At 37.7% G+C, this 19,460-nt stretch overlaps 1 protein-coding gene across 4 annotated transcripts in view; it reads left to right on the top strand.

Moving 5' to 3' along the window:
- Positions 1 to 18,546, top strand: part of RALA (RAS like proto-oncogene A) — a 31,074-nt gene extending 12,528 nt beyond the window's left edge. For 3 of the 4 annotated variants that reach the window (XM_069769667.1, XM_009924887.2, XM_069769671.1), the window contains exons 2-5: positions 8,374 to 8,528; positions 9,356 to 9,564; positions 13,187 to 13,361; positions 16,597 to 18,546. In XM_069769667.1, the coding sequence (XP_069625768.1) occupies positions 8,415 to 8,528; positions 9,356 to 9,564; positions 13,187 to 13,361; positions 16,597 to 16,719 (621 nt within the window). In that variant the 5' untranslated portion in view covers positions 8,374 to 8,414 and the 3' untranslated portion in view covers positions 16,720 to 18,546. Of the gene's footprint in view, positions 1 to 8,373; positions 8,529 to 9,355; positions 9,565 to 13,186; positions 13,362 to 14,217; positions 14,291 to 16,596 lie in introns of all 4 variants that reach the window. The other variant, XR_011321998.1, reaches the window with a different exon arrangement.
- The last annotated feature ends 914 nt before the right edge of the window (positions 18,547 to 19,460 follow it).

Genomic DNA, 19,460 nt, shown 5'->3' with positions numbered 1-19,460 from the left:
AAACTGCTTTGCCACCTAGTTGTTGCAAACACCAGTGCTACTGGAAGGAAGGATATGGCAGTATCAGTCAGACTATTGCAGATTCAGTTTATATCAGCCTTGCAGACACACATGATTGGGCTCAAGTGTGTGTTTTGTCAGCTCTTTCTGTGGACAATTATGTAGCTGCTTCATTTTCTTCTCAGTACACTGCAAGGTTTAAAATCTTAAGACCTTGATTTTGTTCCAGACTATTTCTGCTGTTCAGTTTGTAAGGGTTTTCTTGTGCTGTTCCATATGGATTTCAAGAAATTTCCCTATGGAAGTGCCTCCCAAAAAGTCGTCTTGTGGGATGCCAAAGAGGCTTTTTGGAAACTAAAGGCTGAAATGATGACTTAAAACATATGGAATACATATCTAGTCTCATTTCAGAAGCTGCTACATAGTTCATGGCTATGCCCAGAAGCTGGCACTAAGGCCCTGTGGAGCCTTGGGGAGACTGCTGGAAGGCTGTGAACTTGTTTACTGTTTGCTAGTGGTTTAATGATTACTTGTTGGAGGGATCGCAATTCTTGTGATGATGTCTTAAGAGTACAGAGCTGCAGGCATTTGGGACCACTGTTCTTTATAGCACTGTGATGTAATTTATAGGATGGATGGGGCCTCAGTTACTTGGTGAAGAGTTCACTGGTTGACTCTTCCAGTTTCAGTGCCTGGATATGGTTACAGTTTGAAGTACCTGCCTCAAGAAGCTGGGACATGTAGGTCTTTTGCTTGAGGAGATTTGCTGCTGCTGAAAGATAGAACTTAAGTCAGTTTTCTACTGTTTACTTTTGTTAGTAAATATGTAGTCACCTTAGTAAATTTGTTTTGTGAGTGTGGGAGAGACAATTACCTTTTCTGGTGTGCCCTAGAAAGCTTTGGAAAGAAGTGTTCTTACCAAACCTCAAATGTGGTTTAACTGCATGTTAAAGTCATGGGAAGCTATGAATCCTGATTCCCAGTTAAACATGTTTATGTCAAAGGATTATTTTCAGGAGAAAGGAAAGGACTTATTGTGAAAGCATTTCTAACTTGTTCTGAGGTTGAGGTTCAGGCAGCCTGTTTCATTGTCTAATGAGACTGGTCATTTCTAAGGTAGGTTTGAATATTTGCGTTGAGTTTCCTCCTTCTTTAGGCTACTACTTAGAATTTATAGTTATTATTTAATATTTTAAATATTTGTTCTACATTAATAAAATACTGATGTTACTTCATGCAGAGCTTGACAGATGTTGCATGTTTAAACTGTAATAAAAACACCAGTCAAACTCGAGACATGGAATGACACTTATTACAATAATGCTGATCTAACCTAAAAAACTTCCTTACTCTCCAGTTCTTAAAACAGCTGGCATCATGTATCCCATCCTATATCCTCATGTATCCTATCTATTTCGGGGTCATGGGATGTTTCTGCTGATCTAGTTTGAATATTGTAATTGGAAACAGCTGTTGGGAGGGTCAGACTCTGCTTGCCTGGAGTTGCCTCCCTCCATTTCCAGGAATATTTTTGTTGCAGGAATATCTGAGTCATTCCTGAGGTGTCTTCCAGATATTTTGTATCTAGTATGCTATTCTGCGCTGATCACTTTCAAACAGAACATTCTCAAGTATAATTTTGCTGTTGTTAACCAAACTGAAACTACTGGACTCAGTGAAGTAACTGGATGAAATGGTGATATTTTAACAACAGAGAAGATCATATTACTTGATGGTCCCTGGGGACATGAAATATGTTGACACTTTTTTTAAATTCTTGGTCCTGTGCTTTTTCTCAGAAAGCTAAACTTGTAATTTTTAGGTCATGCGAGGCAACAGAGTTGTGAATGACTCTGTGGGAATTAACAAACTTTGGAGAATATTCAAACTCACTTTAGAAGATGGGGTTACTGTCAAATAAGTACTATAAATCTTCACTTCAGAATGAGATAAGTTGTAGCTAATGTTGCTGGAGGTGATAGATTATACTAAGTGTAAAGTACAGAGTAGTGCAGGTATTAGTTTCTTCAATTAAAAAAAAAGATCCAGTTATTTGTTTAGAAGAACATGAGTCTCCATTACTAAATTTTATTTAATTGTTCAGTAAGTGATTGATACAATATTTTGCCTTTCTGGAAGTATTCTGGTCAAAGCATACTAACTGTAGTTCTTAATATTGTGCGGGTAGCTCACATTTCAATTAAATTATTCCTGTTCCTTCAAATGTATCAAATTCTATCTCAGTTAAAAACCAGAGTAAAAGCAGGTGCTGTGATGTATCAGCTACCGGTTGTAATTGATGCTTATTATATAAAACAGACTTCAGGGAAGAAAGTTACTCATCATAAAAGTGAGTGGGTAGTGAGGTTAATATGACAGTCTTGCAATCTTTATGTAATCTTCTCTTAAAGGAAAGGAAACAAAAGAACTGGAATTCAGTTTTGATGTCATAGTTTTATGAAGGCTATAAAGATAACAATATAAGAAATTGTTTTGTAATTGAAGAAAGGCACCACTATCTCTACTTATTAACTAGAATCTACTGTGCTAACTGTACCAACTATCTTTAAACACAAAGCTATGTTTAACTAGTCCCCTTCAAACAAATGCCCGCAGCAAATCAAAGTCCTCCTGCTAAGGACAACTGTTTTCACAAAGCCTGCATTCAGCCTTATATATAGGACTGCAGAAGATGCCAGCTGAATTTGTGCCTGTAATGATGTGACTTCGGTGTAATGCTTCTCCTTCCCTGGTCTGCTTTCATTGACATTGCATTTGCGAGACTCCAGGGGATCAAAATGGGCAGAGTAGCTTCTTGACCTCTTTTAGTCACATTCTCTAAGAAAATGAGCCTGATTGTATGCTCTGTTCTTTGTTAGTTCTTGGCCTACTGGCCAGTTTTGGGTACATTTTGACAGAAGTTTAGGTGGCTTGGATGTGATTGCTCCCATAAATTTCCTGAATATGTGCTGCTGGCTAAAGAGGGAGAAATCTGTACCAGTGCTTCCTGTGAAGGAAAGGAAGCAAGCTGAGCTGGATGTCGCCCCATTTGGGCTGGTACACAGCTACTCTGTTGGCCACTTTTTTGCTCCCTTGTAGTGTATGAATGTTGGGATTATTGCATTGAGGAGGGATGTAGAGGACAAATGGCACAGATATGTAAGGAAGCATGGTTTGATTAATTATTTCGGAGCAAGTTATTCTGTAAGAAAAAGCCATCTGAGAAATAGGACAACTTAAGAGGAGTCTTCTGAATTTGATCACATGAGCAAGATGAATGAGGGGATAAAAACCATAAGGTTTTTTCACCCATGAGCATATTTTTAGGTCTCAATTTGTTGGGCTGAAGAAGGGGAGGACAAAATAGAGACTAATGTAGAGAGATCAAGGATTCCTGCTAATTCTATTTTTTTTTTTTTTTCCTTCTTCCCTGCCATGTGTTTGCAAAGATATCTTCCCTGAAAATATTGTCCCTGCAGATGAAACCCCCCTTTTTTTTTGTGCTGGCACCTGATCATCTTTCTTACTTTCGTGGATCTGGATAACCACTTTGTGCTCCAGGACTTTATGCAGCAGTTAACATGATGCTCGCTGTGTCCAAGTCTGTTACAGGAGCACTTTCCAACTGGCTTCTCTGGTGGGTGGAGCTGAATGTTGTGTTTAAATCCATGGTGGACCAGAGATAACATTGTATTTCTTGCACAGTGGACCTTCTATGTAAGGTGTGAAACTCTGGAGAAGTTAGTATTGACACAGGTGGAAGCCAGTCACTCAAGACAGGCAACAGTTTTCCAACTCGAGGTACAAGTTCCTGTTGCTATGTCTTAATCATGTAGGATGATCTTAAAAGTTATTTAGCTACCTACTTGTCTTTCCCTTGACCAGTTTTCTAGACTGTTGGACAAGATGCCATTGCTGATGCTAACATGAATTGTAACTCCTATTCCTGCAGTTCTTATTTAATCTAATCGCTCCCTAACCTGGCTCTACAAAAATGATCCTGGCTCCAACTGGAAGCCTGCCATTAAATGGAGCTCAGAATTGTGGAGGTGGTTATCTGCAAACAGGCAATAAGCAGCTGTAGGAGCTTTGAGAACTGCTTATATTGGCTGAGCAGCCACTGAGATTCATTTTTTCGTGCCCTTATCTGCTCAAGCATGTTGGGAAGGGGCAGTTTCCTAGGAGTTTATCTGCAGCGGAGGTGAGGACTGATCAGTAGCATGGTGGTTAGACAACGCTTTCGCCCTTCTGAGTGAAGGCATGGCAGTATGTTGTTGAGCCAGTTAAGCTTTCACTTCCCTTCCAACTCCTTGGACTACACAAAGAACTGTTTAAAAATAAACTTTCATATATGCCATCAGATGTATTGCTGCGATGGGGATTACTAATGGGTGTGGTAAAAAGCTGACCTGTGTAAATGGATAATACAGCTATTGACAACACCCTGCTTGGCTCTGTGTGAAGCTCTCTGCTGTAGGGTGACATAGGATTCTACTGCAGGTTAAGCCTGTGTTTATCTTCTGACCCCCAAATGATTTTGCACTGTGAAGATTGAAGAAAAAAAAAAATCAGAGTACACATAACATGGAAGTATGCTTTTTTGAGCTTCATACAATAGGGTTCTTGCCACAGTCTCTGCCAGTTTTATCATAATTATAAAGTAGGACAGTTCAGAAGCTAGATATGACCTAAATTAATACTACTTAAGAAAATAAGTTGGACTACATAAATTAAGGGTAGAAAAACTTACTTTGCATGAAACTTCATCTCAGGTGCTTTACTGTTAATAAAACTGGAATCTATGTTCCTCTTTGCTTTTGAAAGCAGACTGAAACAGAAGTATGTGGCAGTAGCTTAAAACTTATTACTTTCAAGGTCTTTCTGCTCTCTGGCAGAATACTTGCTCTGAAGCAGTCTCTCTGGATTGGGTGTTTGCACAGTATCAGACTGTACTTGCTTTGTTTGTAACTTATGTCTCTCTTCACACTGTCTGCCATTCAGCAGGCCTGAATTTTGTCAGCACTATATCTTTATTGGATTGTGAAGAACTTGAGAGCAAACTGACCTCCCTGAGCCTCCTTCCACTACAAAATGTGGCAGAGTATTTATGACAAGCTTATCTTTAAGATTTGAAGTCTGTGGTAGCATGAAGTTTTGCTGTCTTCAGTATCTTACTGGAATGTTGTTCACTGGCAGTTATTGATGACTTGATGACTCAGGATGCTGCTTTGACTGGTTGGGTCAGGTTTTTTTAATTCCGAGTTTCTTTCTTCAACTCAGTCTTTTATGCTTCTTTGAAGGGGTGTTATCAAGGCTTCTGAAAATGATTGGCTGCCATAAAATCTTTCTGGTTAAAGAATTTTCAGTGAAAAGGAGCATCATCGCTAACTTGATTGTTTATAAGGATCTTATTGGTTGGACATCATTGTTTTGGCTTTTCAGGCATGTGTCAACTGTTGCACAAAGTACAAAAAGTGGCAGCTTCTCTTTGTCACACTGGGACACTACTTGTTGAATTGCAGCTTCTAGTAAAATATGAATTTTCACATTGCTCAATCAACTTAAAGACTGTAGGTTAATTTACAACAAATATTACTGTGAAACATTACTATTGTGTATTTGAGTTTTTTCACAGGTTGTAGTATTGATTTTGCACAAACCCATCTGTCAGAGGTCCTGCTGAATTCGTTTGGACTTGTTTCAGTATTGAAGTGCTTATAGAAGAATAGTCTGTTTTGTTGCTTAATAAGGTAGTATAGGTCATATCCGGGTATACTACTGCTTCAGTTTCTGTGCTTCTGAGAGTATGTATTGTAATCTAAACCTGGCAAACTGAGCTGTTGTCAGTTGATGACTGGAATTCAAAGGAATTTTCTTTATATTACTTGTCTGAAATACATACTAAAAACAAGTAAGCATGACTATCAGGACACATTTTTACTTTTAAAAGAAAAGTACAAAGACAAAACAATGTGGAGTAGTTCAAAATGCAATGTAGTAGGTTGAAAATGTACACATGGCTTGGAGCTATTTTCATGTTCTCGTACTCCCTCTTGAGTAGAAAGAAAGCAATGGTTCTTTTTAAGCCATGAGGGCCTAAAAGGAAATGTTTGTTTTTTCTCATCCATCTCCTTTTTAAAAGAGCTTGTAACCTGATGTTAGTTATATTTCTCTGCTCTCTCTCTCTTTCTCAAATTATAGAGATATGCTATATCTCTATAATTAGTACAGCAGCTTACTCAGCAGCTTATTTCACTTAAATTGTTTTCCCCAGAAAGATTACTTAAGTGACTTATTTGTCAATTGCATTTTCAGAATTATTTGACAGCAGAATGAGTAGTGACACTGAATGTGATCCAGAGAGTTTTCTACATAGGTTGTCGGTTAACCTTGGTAGGCAGCTAAGTACCACACAACTGCTTGCTCACTTCCCCCCTGCCAGTGGGATGGGGGAGAGAATCAGAAGGGTAGAAGTAAGAAAACTAGTGGGCTGAGATAATGACAATTTAATATGTTTAAAACAAAGAAAACCAAAACCAAGAAAAAATAACTGGTGAAAAAAAATTAAAATAAAATAATTGCTTGGCACTAGCTGACCAATGCCCAGCCAGTTCTGCGCAATGGCAGCCCTGGCAAACTTCCCTGCCAGCTTTTATTGCTGAGCTATGGCATGGGATATCCCTTTGGTCAGCTGTCCCAACCGTGTCCCTCCCAAGTGCTTGCCCACCCCCAGCCTACTTGCTGGCAGGACAGCGTGAGAACCAGAAAATGCCTTGACACTGTGTAAGCACTGTTCAGTAACAGCTAAAACATCTGTATGTTATCACTGTTTTCATCACAAATCCAAAACATGGCACTGTATGAGCTATTCTGAAGAAAATTAACTCTATCCCAGCCAAAACCAGTACACCTTTTTATTTATTTTTTAATTTGAGGAAGGATTGGCTTAATCTCTGATGAAGCTTCAGTCAGCATGCTTTTACACTTAACTGCCTCACTGCTAACAACCTTAGTGCATGTCCTCAACTAGGGTTTTTGATCTACGTTTTAAGAAAATGGTCATTCTTCACATTCTGATTAAGCTGCACAGAAGGGTGATTCATTATGCAGGAGGATGTAATTTTAGTGTGAGACTGTCAAATGATAGTGATGGCTAAAGGCAGTGGGTTAAAGGTGTCTTGTTACTACACTGTATTATTATCTGATAGTTCTGTATATAACTAAATTGTGCTGCCACGTGAACATGTTCTTTTTGTGCTTTCTAATTAACAAAATCTAAGTTACATCTGATTCTTAGTTGCTACTATACGTGTCTTCTATTTACATCTTCTGTAATGTAGATGTCATTGTGTTTTTTGGACATCAGAGCTTGTTTTGACCTTAAATCTCTGGAGGAGGGTACGTTCTGTCACTGTGCAGGGACTTTCCCATGCCTTAAGAACAGTGCAAGCAGACAGAATATTCTGTCTTCATGTAACACAAATACCGTTATATTACTGTTGGGATAGGTAGGGAATGAAATGAAGGTGCAGGAAGATAGTAGTTGGAGATCTGCTAAAACTATGACATGATTTTTTTAAAAAAAGCTAATGGGATTGTTACTTTTTGTACGTGTGCACACACACATTAGACTGTATGTGAATTAACTGTCATAGAGCCCTTTGGTATTGGTGAGGTGCAGAGATTTGTGTTTGAGCAAGCAGTTGTGGGGCTGAGACAACTATTCCAAATATACAGAATAACTCATTTGTAGCCTAGGAAGGCACATTGAATCTTTCCACTCTGCATAAATTAGATTATTCTTTCAGTTCCTGATTGACTTACTGAAACCGGGTATTTTTAGGTTTAAGTGACACATTTGCTTGCTTTTCTCTGAAAAAGTACACTAGTTAATCCTTGCTGCTGCTGCTCCGTCCTGGTGCTTGCTATTTAAGCTGGAAATTCCTTCAAATGTCTGTTTTCTTTCCCCTGCAGCTGTCATATCTCATGTTTTCTTGTATGGTGTTGACTCACTGTGGCTTCCTTTTTCAATTCTTGCTTAGTAAACTAACAAGAATTCTTGACAAATACTGTGTCTCTAAGAGAAAACACTGCATACCAAAATGTAAGTCCTTTCCCTTAATTGCTCTTGGATGCTGTGAACCCACTTGTGCCCTTTCCAAATGGTGAAGGCTTTCTTTGCTCATGCTACAAAAAAGATGAGCTCAGTATAATTTGTGGAATGGCTTCCAGTGAAAAAGCAGATAGCTTTCACTGAAGATAACAGAACTGAAATTAAGTCCTTAGATATGTAGGGATTTAAAACAAATCCACTTTAAACAGTGCATGTGGTAGAAGGGAAAGAAAACTAATGATGTAATATTTTTCTTCTAGATTTTTTCATTTTATACCTGTGAATTTTCTGCAATCCAAAGATGGCAGCAAATAAGCCTAAAGGACAGAATTCATTGGCTTTACACAAAGTCATCATGGTGGGAAGTGGTGGTGTAGGAAAATCTGCTTTAACACTACAGTTTATGTATGATGAGGTAAGAATCTGCACTAGAAACTATCTCAGGATATGTCTGCTACATAGTGTTATTTAAACATTCATTAGTACAGTTATTTTCTGAAAGGGTCTAAATGTATACGATGTGGTATAAAAGTCAGCGATTAAATTGAACAAAAATTTTTTTAGATTAGTGATTTACCTTCTAGAGATACCTGTGAAGGTATAATTTGGCATTTTTCAGACTTCTAAGCAATTAGATGCTCTGTCATATTATCAGCGTATTTTGTCATCATTCACTAGACCTCTTAGAACTTATTTAGGTATGATAGCTCAAAGCTGCTTCAGTTAGGTGAGTTGCATGATGCCTGAATGATGACCAATTTTTTCCATGTTTTTTATGCTGCTGTTGAAGAGAGGAAATAAAATCTGTTTCTTGTTTCCTTTTTTTCCAGTGAAAGTCATTCTTTTTGATTAAAAGGCAGACGTTATGGCCTCAGTGTCCTTTAAAAATTGGTACTAAATATATTCAAAGTCAGGACTGCCTGATAGCATAATTGAGCACAGCCAGATGTTGTGCTTGACCAGAAGCAGAGGCTTGGGTAGTGCACAGACATTGATGTTTTGCGTTTACCTCTAAAATTTCCTTGTAATGGCTGAAGAAAGCAAAAGCCCATAGACTGTTTGGGCTGATGGAGAGCCTGCTTTAACTATGAATCATTTAAGTACCTCACATAGCCTAAATACGTATGCTTACTTATTAGTTACTGTAACCATGTCAGATGTTTGTTATAACCTTATATGCAAATAGAAGTGTTTGCCTTGTACAGGCATGATTTTATATCATGAAGGTTTTTTGTTTTCTAGTTTGTTGAAGATTATGAGCCCACCAAAGCAGACAGCTATAGGAAAAAGGTGGTTCTGGATGGGGAAGAAGTCCAAATTGATATATTGGACACAGCAGGGCAGGAGGACTATGCTGCAATTAGGGACAACTACTTCCGAAGTGGAGAAGGCTTTCTTTGTGTCTTCTCTATTACAGAGCTGGAATCCTTTGCAGCAACTGCAGACTTCAGGTAAGTTACAAGGCAAGATAATTATTCTAATTACTGTGAGATAATTACAAGTGATTTTGTTTGTTTGTTTTGTAATGTCCTTATGATAGTCCAGACTGGATGACAGCTCTTACTGTAGTCACATAATGTTTTGAACAGATGCCTAGCCACGCCTTTGCTATCTGTACCACTTCGGATACCTTTGCTGCTGTGTTTCTGAATACTGGAAAAGCTATTGCCACAGAGCAGATACATAGTAACATCAGAAGGCTTCTGCCCTTTGTAAATCAGTGTTTGCCTGGCACTCTTGCTAAGAAGCAGTATTTGTGAGTAGGCATACTGCTATCCAGAGTAATGGATCTGAGAAAAATTGCTTATAGACTGTACTGAATTACATTATAGAATGTATGTACAATACCTTGTGCTCCCTAGAGCTGTCTTTTTCAGTTCTTGCTTCATATAGAGGATTATGTTGTATTTCTCAACCTGTGAAGCACCACCTGGAACAAAAAGGCAGCTGTAGCATGTCCAGCTGTTTTATACTAGAATACTTCATAGTTATAAAGATGATGCGACTGGATTCCAGTTGAAAACTGCGCAGAAGAACCACATCTGGTGATGTCTGTCTGCAAAGTCCTAGGCGATATGAAGTATGCACTTTGTATTCTGGGAGAGCGAAATGCATAGTCTCAACAACACAAGTCTTCCTACCTCTTAAAGATGTTTTTATGAACAACAATGGTGAGAAGTATCTTTGAATAGTCTGTAGTAGCTATGCATTTTGTTTAAAGGCCTGTTGTAAATCTGTGCCTTTGGTTTTGCTTGGATGGAATTTTTCTCTGTAAAAGATACTGATATAAATTTTTGAATTTACAAGGCAAAAGTTCCACGTAGCGTTCTGCATAGCATTCACCCTTCCCATCAAAGTCATAGGGAGCAATGTGGTGAAAACAAAATTTGGAACTGGATCTTTCTGGTGTAATAAAGATTTAACAGGATAAGGTTTTTTAAGATGCTTTTCAGGCATGCAGCATATTTAAAACCCTTATAATTCTAAGAGACTATTAAACAGTCAAGAGTATATTACAGGTGTTTGATTTTGATTGAGAGAGAAAGCCTATTTAAATCACTCATCACTACATTAGAAAAAGGACAGAAGAGACAAGAAAATTTTTTTACTGGTTCAAAGTGTAGCGAAATAGGAGAGGAGATTACTTTTCTCTCAGAGGTTAAGAAACGAATATAAAAAGAAATTATCTGCCTCCCACTGAAATAAGGCTTCTCAGAGATGCTGTTACAGTTCAGCTTAATTAGCACTAAGTATCAGAATATGTTTAATATCATCTCTAAGAGAGAGGAAGAAGTATTGGAGAGGGGAGAAAGTGAGTTTTTCCTTTTCTGGTGTTCTTTTTATTTATTTCTTTATTTGTGTGTCTATATGTGTGTGTGTGTGTATATATTCGGGGGGGTGTGGGGGGCAGGCCTTGATTGGTTTGCAGGCTTATGCTAGGTATTGTCAATCATGGAGGACTATTTAGTATAGTTGAGCTCCCCTATAGTGCAAAATGACCTGTTCAAATCTGTTTAAAATTCTGTTAATGCTTCAAAGTACATGATCTTCTATGGCTCTAGAAAAAGTCCTACTTTTCCAGCAAAGGTGAGTGTTGACAATATACATGCTGATACAGCAAAAATGGAAGAAAAAAATCCTTTTGATGAAGAGATTAGAACTGTCCCCAATCCAAACCTGAAAGCGCCTTTCAAGTTGCCTTTGAAACTGTAGAACTGTAAATGCTAAAATGTAACTCAGAAAAATTACATTCTTTCTGCTCTGTGTAAAAGTAACCTGTATCTCTTGAAGGCACAGTTAAAATACCTTTGGCATTGTTGAGCAGCCTGAGGGAATACTACTTAAGAGACAGATATGAAAGAGAGTGACCAGAAGAATTTGGATGTTTGATTGTTTCCATGGAATTTTGTTCTGCTGAAATGGCAGAACTCCAACAGGACAGCTGTTTACTGCTATTCAAGGTCTTCGGTGGGGTTCCTGGTGTGCTCTGAAATGCCATTGCTCCAACTAATTTTTTTTTCAATAGAAGGCAGACCTGCAATGACTAAACTTTTAAATATTTGAAAGGCAGCTTGATAAAATGTGGTCTTTCTTTGAGTAGACTTGATCTGGCTCTAACAATTTCTTTATTTTAAGTTCTAGATTTCAAGTTGGCATATCATTAATTAGATATTTCTTTTTTAGGAGATATCAGTCTTCAGAGAGGGCTCAAAGGAGAATATTGTCATCTGGATTGCTGATAGATTAACTCTTTACATGGTGAAATTGTTTGGCATTGCCTGAACAATTAGTGTTTAAAGCTACTAGCTCTTAGCAGAAGTTTTATTTACACAGATACTGCAGTGAGGCACTGAGTTTTCTTCTGGCCACGCTTCCTAGTCCACTGACTATTCAAACTACTTTTGGATAGCTGCAGACCCTGTTAAAACATTTGCACTGATATTTGTTGGGGAGCAGAGGAATGTTGCTTTAATTACACCTCAGAGATAAATGTGGTGTTACAAGCTGCCTCAAATATATATTTGTTGGTTTAAAAAAAATAATGGGCTATCTGTAATTTCTCAGCCCTGTGAGTAGACTTCTTCCACAAGACTGCATGCTATTCAGAACTTTTTATAACAGCAGAAGGATCGGGCCGTACAGCAAATCAAGGACCTTTAGAATCCGTTAATTTTAACTCCTTTCAGCTTCTCTCCATTCAGCTTTAAATCTGGCAATAGGTTTCACCTCAGCCAGCAAAAGGAATTTGTTTCTCTGTGCTTTTTGCCGATCTTCCAGAAATTGCTCTATGATAAAGGGCTACATTTCACTACTAACTTTATACTCCTTTCTGAGACAAAACCAAAGAATTTCCCTCTTCTGGGAATACTGTTCTTCCTGGTACTTTTAATGCATTTCCAATTAGAAGAAAACTTCCATTATTTTTTTAAGTGTTGAAGACTTATGTACCCAACCATTGTAGTACTGAGTTTTATCTGCAACTTTAAACCCTTCATCCTAGTAGTTCAAGCAGCAGAAGGATCTGTCCTTAAAAATCTGATGCATGTGCAACTTGTATCTGTACACTGAATGAAGATCTCTGCAGAGACTGAATATAATTTACTTGAGAAAGATTCCTGAACGGAAGAGGTTTTCTCTTGGTATTCTGTAGACCATTTTATCAGCTTTAAAAAAGGCATATGCGTTTTATTAGGAAAAAATAAAATATAAAACTGAGGTTTGGGTAGCTTAAAAATGGCAATCACAAATAGTAATATAAAGACAATGGTAAATGCTCTCACCTTTATTAAAAGGAATGACATATAAATTCTCACCTAAACCAATCCTGTTCGACTCTTTTAGTTTCTTACTGACTCACCTCCTTCCTTCCTGGAGGACTAGTTATCTGTCTCTGTCTTCATTCTGTATAATGTCATAATGAGGTTTAAGATTTTACTGGTACATAAGCTTCATAAAAGGAATAAGTGGGTTTTCACTGTAAGATAAGAATATTTAGTTTGAGTTCTTTTTGTGTTCTAAGAATAGTACTCCATAAAAAGCTTAATTTTCTTTTTTCCTCCCCCCCCCCTCCAGAGAGCAGATCTTAAGAGTAAAAGAAGATGAGAATGTTCCTTTTTTGCTAGTTGGTAACAAATCAGATTTGGAAGATAAAAGGCAAGTTTCCGTAGAGGAAGCAAAAAACCGAGCTGATCAGTGGAATGTTAACTATGTGGAAACTTCTGCAAAAACACGAGCTAATGTTGACAAGGTAATAACTGGCCTCTTAATACAAAGAATATCTCCATCAGTTTTCACTTTATACTTCTTTTCCGTGGGTCATACTCTGTGTTCATTGTTTTAGCAATTATTTTTGTGAAATTTGAATCAAATGCTTTTCTCCCTTAGCTTGCGAGGAGTACATGACTTAGTGACTTCATGTAGAACAGTGGAAATGTTAGGCATAACAAGTTTATCCCATGATAAACTGCAAGGAGTCATTATACAAGACATTATACAAGACCTTATATTAAAAATTTGAGGCAGCTATTTTGGCCTAGACTTCTGTCGTGGTTTAACCCCAGCCAGCAACTAAGCACCACGCAGCTGCTCACTCACTCCCCCCCCATCCAGTGGGATGGGGGAGAAAATCAGGAAAAGAAGTAAAACTCCTGGGTTGAGATAAGAACGGTTTAATAGAACAGAAAAGAAGAAACTAATAATGATAATGATAACACTAATAAAATGACAACAGTAGTAGTAAAAGGATTGGAATGTACAAATGATGCGCAGGGCAATTGCTCACCACCTGCCGACCGACACCCAGCCAGTCCCCAAGCGGCGATTCCCCACCCCCACTCCCCCCAGTTCCTAAACTAGATGGGATGTCCCATGGTATGGAATACACTGTTTGCCAGTTTGGGTCAGGTGCCCTGGCTGGGCATGAGAAGCTGAAAAATCCTTGACTATAGTCTAAACACTACTGAGCAACAACTGAAAACATCAGTGTTATCAACATTCTTCACATACTGAACTCAAAACATAGGACTGTACCAGCTACTGGGAAGACAGTTAACTCTATCCCAGCTGAAACCAGGACAACTTCTTACTGTGTTTTCTATAACTAGAAGACAGTCTGCTTCTGAATAGTGAGGAATGCTGTCTGATCCTCAGCCAGAATAAAACAGCTTACAAAAGCAGGTAAGGGAGGAATTGGAGCCCTCTCTATCCTCGTTTAACTAGATGTGTGTTGTACGCTGCTTAGATGAAGAATGGATGAACCCTTTTAAGCTTTGAGCAGCCTAGAAGTGCCTCGTGAGTTTTCAGGTATAAAACCTGGTTCAGAAGGTCATGAGATGAGAGACAGAGAATCTTTGTCTCCAAGAAGATAAATTATTGATCAGTTGTAAGTGTTTCAGCTATAACTCTGAAGGAGAGGACTTCTTGGAATACAGAGCTCAGAATAACTCTGTCTTGTAGACTGCAAGAGTAAGAGATGTGTGGCAAACAAATAAGTAGTTTAGTTCAATGTACCAACCTTTCCTTTCAGAGCTATTGAGACTTGATCACACATTGAAAAATTCTCTAATGTAAATCCTTACATATGAGCTGTCAATTACAGCATGACAGCTGTAATGCGAGTTCTCTTTTGCAGTAACTTAAACTTGACTGTTGTCTTGTGGCAGTTGTCTTCCTGAAGAAATGGATTGTTCAGTACTACAGTGAGAACTTCATGCTGTTCTGTAGAGAAAATTAAGTCAATTAAATGCAACAGAACTCAGTCTCATTGTTGAATACAGCTCTGATTTTTTTTGTTGCTGTTATAAAAACTTGTACATCTTTTAGTTTTGGTGCATGATTGCAGTTAACATCTGTCTATTACAGTCATGTAGAAATTCCCAGCTCTTCAAAATCTGTTTCACTATCATTTAGCAGCTGGGGAAAAAAGTGTGTGTGTGTATATATATTTTTTTAATAGCTTTTGCACACACATCGTAGGCTACTACGCTGCTCCAAGTTTCTTTTTTGGAGCTGGTAGCATTATGGGTCCAGATCAGCATGTATCAATAGAATTGAGGTTTGACAGGCCGTAAATGAGGCTTTGTTGGCATTAGTAAATACCAGGTATTTTTAGTTACTTGGAGCATCTGAAGTTACGGGGTTTGTTATGCGAACTTAAATTACTATTCTATAAGAAATCTGGGTTCTCTGAATTCCAGAATAATGGTTTGCTCAGTTGGGGAAAACACAGTCGGCTTCTGCTCACTTTGGTAAAGGTGACCCACTACGCATCTTCTCACAAGGTTACGTACCCCAGATAGCTAAATACTGTAGTACAGTATCAGTGCTTAAGCAGGTTGACAGTTGCATCTTGCCATTAGCACAGATTTAAGTACAAGCAAGTAACTTAGTGCACATTCAGAAATCTAAAGGCAATCTTGCTTCTTGACGGAAATGTTTAGTTACATTGATTTTTTGCAGATCCCGTGTAATGAAGGTTGATGTTTTTGCTGCAGTCCATACAAGATTAAAGTAATTGCAAATAAAAACCAACTGAGCTCTGCAGAGGAGCTTTTCAGCCCCTGCACTGTCCATGTTTCATGGAGAGGGATCAAGTCCCCTGACATAGATCTAGAGAACATCCCCTGAGAGAGAAAAGTTTTAGAATTGGTCAGCTGATTTCCTACAGTGAAGTCATAAAGATGAAATGATTATTTTCTGTAGCCTCCTGCAAGTCAAGATCTGCTTTTCAAATGCATAAAGTAACTTTAAGCAGTCCAGTTATAAAGGTTTAACTGACAGTAAACCTTGTATCTTAAACACACCATTTGTGTATCTCCAACTTTATAATTGTTTCCTACTAAACCACTTGATGAAAATGAAGTTCATGTGTACTTTGAGATTTTAACATGGCAGTTGAGATTACCTGATCTAAAAAATTGTTTATGTAGTTACATGATTGATAACTTTGCTTTAAAGGAAATGCTGATTGATTATTTTTTTTCCCCCAGTCGCTTTGTGTTTAGACTTGCATCATGGGACATACTGACCATGAAATGTTCAGTGTGTGCTACTGCTCCATTAATATGTTTCTAGAATTGGATGTTGCGCTTTTTCAGCCTTTACAGCTCATCACTGAAAAGACTTGAAACGTAAACTGATTTCCTTGAGTCTCCTCAGTAAGATGTAGATAATACATTTAAAAAAATCTTGGTTGGTGATGAGACTCTTGTTTCAACTGTTGTGGAAAATTGTCTGACAGGATTCATAAGCAAATATGAGAAGACGGGAACATTATGGTACCATGAAAGAAGCAGGATTGTGTCATATCAACTTGGCCTTCAAAACCAGTGAAAGATTTGTTGGATTAATATGCAACCAGTTTGAGCAAACAAATACAATTGACTTTATTCTAAACAACTGAAATGGTTATCATCAGTGATAGCTTAAATTAAGTCATATGTCTGTGACTGATTTTGCATTTACATTCTTACATCTTTTTTTAGGTGTTTTTTGATTTAATGAGAGAAATTAGAGCCAGAAAAATGGAAGACAGCAAAGAAAAGAATGGGAAGAAGAAAAGAAAAAGCCTAGCTAAGAGGATCAGAGAAAGATGTTGCATTTTATAATCAAAACCCTGAATTCCTCTCCTACCCTGACCATACTAATAAAAACCATAATTTATAAGCATGCCATTGAAGGCTCAAGTGACTGAAATTACTCTAACATGTTGGAAATTGTAATGTACCACTAAAAGCATGAATTGGAGCTGCACTGAGAGTCAAATTCACTGAAAAAAAAATGATGTGGCTTCAAGAGAAGCAAAGTTCAGTCCATTTCATAGTTGCCTACCTTCTCACATTTCTTCTGAATGTAGTGTTTCATAGGCAGTCTTTTCTTTAATAGTGAACAGAGAGGGGAAGTATTACTTTGTGGGTTCTTGTAAAGCATACTTTTTTATCACTGGTAATTGTCGATTCATCTTGTCTTTTGTTGCCTTGAAAATTACAATTGTGAACGTGATACCTAACAAAGCGGTATGCAGTTGTTTTCCCATGGAGTTACACAAATTAGAAAAGAATAATGTATATGCGAACAGTTACGTTGGGGAAAATTATATGTGGTTCTGCATTACCTGATTAACCTAGAAGAGTGATGTAATCTTTTACATTGAAACATTTGAATATGCCTTAATTTTAAAACCTAAACATAGCAGGTTGCTTAATCAAGGGTATATTTTCAACTTTGTTGCATGGAGACTGTCCCTGTGCATCAGTGCAAGACTGCCCTCTCTGTGGAGTGCAGTTATGTGAATGATTTCGCTAACTAGCTGTTTGCTAGCAGTGTCTGTTCTTTAAATGTGTGCCATACTCTGGTATTGTGAATAATACAGAGCGTATTCTGTCATCTGTAACTTGGTAGACTATACAGTATCTTAAAACTAAAAGGTCAGAATACATATAAGACTGAAGTCATAAGCTTATGGCACATCTAAGCCTGGAATGGTCGTTTAAAACTTAATGTGCTGATACCTTGAAACTTCCCTTTTGCAAGTAGATTTTTGTCTAGATGTTCCTTGGGTTTTAACTCCCTGGAGTTGGGTGGAATGGAGCTCATTCAGTAGCGCTAATGTGTTTTGAGTTAAGATGTGTGGGAAATTCTGGTGTCATCAGTTAATTTCTTTTGTGTTCCTAATACTCAGCTATGGGAACGTGGTGTGTTATGCTGAAGCTCTTTGCAGGTTTTGTACTGTTTAGTTTATGTTGATTTTCAAATGGGGAACATTGTAGCTACTTTTTCTAGTTAATGTTGATATTAAACAATCAGACATGCTTTGCAATACAGAAACATTTACCATGTGCATCCAAAATCCCCAAACAAAACATACTGCCTCAGTTGCTTCAGAACAGCAAGAATACTAGCACACAGTTAGTATGCTGCATCTTAACTAAAAATATACCAGAATGTTTGAGGGTTTTGGACTCCTCTGGGATAAGACAAGCTAGATCAATTCCACAAACTGTTACACTTTTTATACATGTGTAAGCCTATAACTGACAGTTTAAAATGTGCTCAAACTAGGTAGCAAATATTTAACTTTCATGCTAACAGACATTTTAGGGACTCAAGTCTTAGAAGTTATATTTGTCATGTTAAATATTTATCAGTAAGAATTTTGTATGTGCATTTAGTAGACTGCCAAGTGCAGAATTAAAGTTACTCATGTAACTATGGCAAATAAGCCAGTCTTCATCTTACTGTGTACTCATTTGGGTCTATTTGGCCAGGGAGTCTAACCACTAACATTATGACTTTGCTTTGGAACCTGTATACTAGGAACTGAGGTGTTATGAAGCCACTGGACACATGAAACTTGTCTTGGCTGATGCCTTATCCTGTCCTTTTATTTGCTATTTGAGCCATTGAAAGATGAATAAACTTCCATTTTTTTAAAATGCTTGTGCAGTGTTAATTGATAACTATATTATTGATAAACTTTGCTGTAGCTGATGCCAGTTGTCAAGCAGTTAAACCTACATATTCCAGAAGCCTTTGTCGTGTGTGTGAACAAAACTGTAGATTAAACCTAATTAGTCTGATAAAAAGCCACTTTGTAAAAGATGAGACTATGCATGTGCTACCTTTTATCCAGAGCTAATTTATCCCTACTTGCTATAACAAAGAATGTCAGAAAACAGGGAAACTGAGGTAAGCTTCTTCCAGAAGTATTTTTCCCTAAGAATGGAAAGTGAGATTTAAAAAAAAAAAAACAACCACCAAACAACAAAATCAAACAAAAACCTAACCTACATAAGTTTTAATAATAAAATAAAAATGCTTTCTAAGTAATTTTCTTTTAGCACACTCGGGGAGAACATAAGTGTGCTTCCTCAATGTGCAGGCAATATAGCTTGAATTGTGTATATAGGATTTGGGTACGTCTTGAGAGAGTCCTCCAAATTGAGTGATACATTTGCATCATAGAGGAGTGTTTGGTTTACCCTACTTCTGCATCTGAAGCTCCTAGGTCTATCTGCTCAGAGGGCTTCTGTGCCCGAGAGCACTTTTCTTCCCGTTTCTCCTCCAGGAAGTTGAAGATACTTTCTTACGTTGGCAGGATCAAAGCCTTCCATGGTATTTCCCTCCAAGTTAGCCTAACACTGGCAGTACTGTTGCTACCTTTTGTGAAATGCACGGCATTGTAAAACTGCAGACCAGAGAGAGATGCCTTAATTAGTAACAAGCTATAAAGTTCAGTTTTCCATTATGTATGAAACTAATACTGAATTCTTATGCTAACTCCATTTTTTCCTGTAGCTTTTTGTAGCATTAAAAACTCAATTGACTTTTGAAAATGCTAGCTAAGAAA

The sequence above is a fragment of the Haliaeetus albicilla genome, chromosome 2 (genome assembly GCF_947461875.1).
Source record: "Haliaeetus albicilla chromosome 2, bHalAlb1.1, whole genome shotgun sequence".
Classification (NCBI taxonomy): domain Eukaryota; kingdom Metazoa; phylum Chordata; class Aves; order Accipitriformes; family Accipitridae; genus Haliaeetus; species Haliaeetus albicilla.
Note: the sequence above shows the minus strand (reverse complement) of the source record. Positions and strands in the feature narration are given on the sequence as shown.